Source organism: Tupaia chinensis, unplaced genomic scaffold, assembly GCF_000334495.1.
Source record: "Tupaia chinensis unplaced genomic scaffold, TupChi_1.0 Scaffold148210_1, whole genome shotgun sequence".
Classification (NCBI taxonomy): domain Eukaryota; kingdom Metazoa; phylum Chordata; class Mammalia; order Scandentia; family Tupaiidae; genus Tupaia; species Tupaia belangeri.
Genome location: NW_006208060.1, coordinates 256,079 through 259,574, shown reverse-complemented (window position 1 = coordinate 259,574; position 3,496 = coordinate 256,079). Strand labels below are relative to the sequence as shown.

Sequence of the window (3,496 nt, the reverse complement as noted above, 5' to 3'; positions counted from 1 at the left end):
CCCGCCCTCCCCAGCAGTGTTTACCCACCCCGGCCCGCACCCCTCCGGGCCCTCCTGCGTCCCAGGGGCGCCTGGCCAGTCATCGGGAGGGGCTGCGTCCTTTAACGCCGGGGTCGGGACTCGCGAGCTCGCGCCTCGCAGCAGGCTTCCTTCTGGGACCGCGGCGGCCCTGTGGGGAAGGGTTCAGGACTACAGGTGGCCCACGAAAAGGAGGACCCAGCTCCAGGGCTGGACGGGCGCACCCCACGGCACTTCTCGGGACACACTGACCCTTGACCAGCGCCTGGTCGCCAGGGACAGATGGCCTTGGTGGGCTCTCCTGCCCAGTCCAGGTGACGTGGCCCCTGCAGCAGAAACCAAAGTCCCCTCTACTGCGCACAGAGCCACCTGGGTGCGAGTGGCCAGCAGGAACCAGTCCAGGCCTGGGCAGTGTCACCTGCCCCTCTGAGGCCAGAGCAGCTGCAGGAAGTGAAGGGATCCCTCTCCCCAGCACCCCACATCTTCCTCTGGGAGACACTCGCATCACCCTACTGGGCCAGTCAGGGGAGAGCACCACCCCCATGGGGGGACCTCAGCCTCCATTCACTTCCTTCCGTTCTCGTTCTCGGGTCCCCAGTCCCACCCTCGGCCAGGGCCAGGCTCTGGGGGAGGAGCTTTCCAGCGAGGCTGCCTCCCTGGCCCCCTCCTGGCGACAGTCCCCTGGTCTCTGCCAAGTCAGCGCTGAGAACGGTGCCAAAGCCCAAGGTGCCCCTCCGCCCACCCTCATGACTCTGGGGTGACCCCGTTGGTGCTCCTGGAGCCTGGACTAGAGCAGCGTGACAAGCAGCCTCCCTGGCGCCTCCTGGGGTGGGGACCCTTGCCCAGTCCCCCTTCCTGATCGCCCACTCTTCAGTGTTACACAGCCTGGGACGGGGCGGGCACCCGCGGGGCTCTCCCATGCGCCCCCACACTGCCCACCACCATTTTGCACACTGCCTGTTCACACTCCACATGTCGCCCAGGCGGGAAAGATGGAAAATAAAGTGTATTTACACAGTCCTGGACCGGGGGCAGTGAGTGGGGCAGGCCTGGGGGTGGGGGGCTGCAGACAGCCGTGGGTGTCCCCAGTCCCTGGCCTGGCAAAACCATACTGAGGGGGGTGGGCTGCCCCTGCCCTCAGGAGCTCCCCACAGCCTGATACAGAGGGGTGCGGTGTGACCAAGGACAGTGGAGAGGGTTTATGTGGGAGTGTGAGCTCTTACCCACTTGGGTAACTCAACTCGGGCTCCGCGACAGATGTAGATGAGTCTGGGCTTCAGGAAGGGTGGGATCTGGTCGCACATAGCTCTGAGGGCCTCCCAGGATGCTCTGTCCTTTGCTTGGCTCTGAGGGGTCCCCAGGATAGTGAAGGAGTGTGCATGTATGTGTGTGTGTGGGAGGTGTGTCCCAAGATGAGCCTGCCACTAACATGGTCAGTGCTAGGTACACCAATGTGTAGGGAGACCAGAGAAGGCTTCCTGGAGGAGGTGGCATTGGAGCCTTCTCCAAAAGAAAAAGGATAAAGAGTGGATTTTGCAGGAACCAGCAGGAGGCACTTGATGCCTGGGAAGGGGAACAGGAGCCAGCCTAGACCTGCCCAGAGTCCTAAGAGGCTTCTCAGGTTTGGTGAGAGTTTGAGCTTTGAGGACAGTAGGGAGCAATAGGGGACTTAGGAGAGGAGCACATGAGATGAGCGATGGCGCTGGGGGTCAGTGAGGCCAGTATGGGGACAGAGCGTGGGGGCTCCCTGGGGAGAAGACCCAAGGACAACTCAGATTCCTTGTGGGGTTCCCCAGGGAGCTCAGGCAGCTGGAGTGGTGGGGGACAGAGCCATGGTTGGCCATGGAAGGTTTCTTAGCAGTGGACACATCACTGGGTCTGGTGGGGGCCAGCCAGGCCGTGCCCTCTGCACCCAGTGTGGGCCCACAGAGCAGCCGTGGTAGGCGCCATGCACAGGGTAGGCACCAGTAACTCATCAGGGTCCCTCGTCCTGTCCCAGTGTGTTTGGCAGCTACTGTGACCACGTGCATCCTCCCCAGAGTAGACTGAGCACTGAGACCCCCACCCCCACAAGCCTCTGTGCCTCCCACTCTCCCAGGGTACCCACCCAGTCAGCGCCCCAGGACAGGGCAGGGCCCCCAGGGGGATTCTGCCCGCTCCTTCATGGGGCTGGCCCGGCCATGGGGCTGGCCCGGCGTGGCAGGTGCCAGCCCCCCCCCCCCTTGGGCTTGTCTCAGAGCCTGGAAACGAGGACAACGGAAAACGGGTGCAGGCGGCAGTGGCCCCCCGAGACAGGGCCCATTCCTCCTCATCCCATCTGGAGTGGGGACAGATGGGACCTGGTGTCTGAGCCTGACCAGAACCTGGCCACAGGGTCAGGGTCAGAGAGAGGACTGAGGGCCCAAGCCCGGCTCCTTTCGCCCACCTGGGGATGCCCCGGGGGACTTTGGAGCCTCCCTGGCTGGCTTAGAGATGGGGAGGAAGCCACGTGGGGCACCCGGCAACTTCCCCGTGGGTCTCCAGGCCTCAGCGGAGTCCCTACCCACTGCCCCGCTCAGTCCCAGAGCAGCACCCCAGGGCCCAAAACGTAAAAGGGCGCGCAGTGAGACAGTGGGAGCCCTACCCCCGTCCCCACTCCAGCGCTGGGCAAGCTCTTCCGCCGGTTCCCCAGGAGCCCCAGTTCCCTGGCGCCCAGTAGGAAGAGCTTCGAGCCGCGGTTGCTCCTCCACCTAGTCCACGCACCGGCTCGCCTACCAAGGCACGCGGGCCCCATCGGTGTCTACCTTTCCCGCCGGAAGTCGGACACGGACAAGCACAAATTCAGGCACCCGAGCGGGGTCTTGGCGCGGGGCGTCCGGGACTCCGCAGGGCCCCACTTCGGCCGCCTCTCCTTTCTGGCAGGAGGAAAGTCGCAGCGTTCCGGAGCAGCTCCAATCTGCTCACTGACAGCCGTCCGCCCGGCGCGGCCTGGCCCGGATCCTATCGCGGGCTCGACCCGAGGACAGCCCCCAGCCCCAACCCACGTGGGGGCACCGAAGGCGCACAGGCTCCAACGACCGCTTTTATTGCAAACTCGGGTTGTGCAGGGTCAGCCATACACGAGACATGGGGTGGAGCTGGAGCAGCGGGGCGGGGCTCGAGGGGAGCAAAAGGCGTGTCCTGGACCAAAGGGGCGGAGCTCGAGGGGAGGGCTTAGACCAAAGACGTGGGTGGACCCCGATCCTAGGTCAAGGGTAGGGGCGGGGCCTGGACCAAAATACTGGAGCTCTAGGGGACAAAGACCAAAACCACCGAAAACCGAAAACTCCAGGGAAGTGGGGGTGGGGCGCGCCTAAGACAGAGGTGTAACCAGAGGGGCGGGTCCTAAGGCAGGGGAGGGGCTGGGAGGCTGGCTCAGTGGAAGGTCTCCACCTCTACCACGGTCCAGTCCCCCTGTGGGGAGGCCACATCGTCCGGGGGAAAGCTGGGGGCCGCGGGG

The 3,496-nt window shown here is 64.7% G+C and overlaps 2 protein-coding genes across 2 annotated transcripts in view; one reads left to right on the top strand and one right to left on the bottom strand.

Moving 5' to 3' along the window:
- Positions 1–3,353, top strand: part of EVI5L (ecotropic viral integration site 5 like) — a 35,778-nt gene extending 32,425 nt beyond the window's left edge. Inside the window, exon 18 of the mRNA XM_014584909.2 lies at positions 2,659–3,353. Within this exon, the coding sequence (XP_014440395.1) occupies positions 2,659–3,353 (695 nt within the window). The remainder of the gene's footprint in view (positions 1–2,658) is intronic.
- Positions 3,354–3,411: 58 nt separating this feature from the next.
- PRR36 (proline rich 36) overlaps positions 3,412–3,496 on the bottom strand; it is a 12,850-nt gene continuing 12,765 nt past the window's right edge. The window contains exon 7 of the mRNA XM_014584908.1: positions 3,412–3,450. Within this exon, the coding sequence (XP_014440394.1) occupies positions 3,412–3,450 (39 nt within the window). The remainder of the gene's footprint in view (positions 3,451–3,496) is intronic.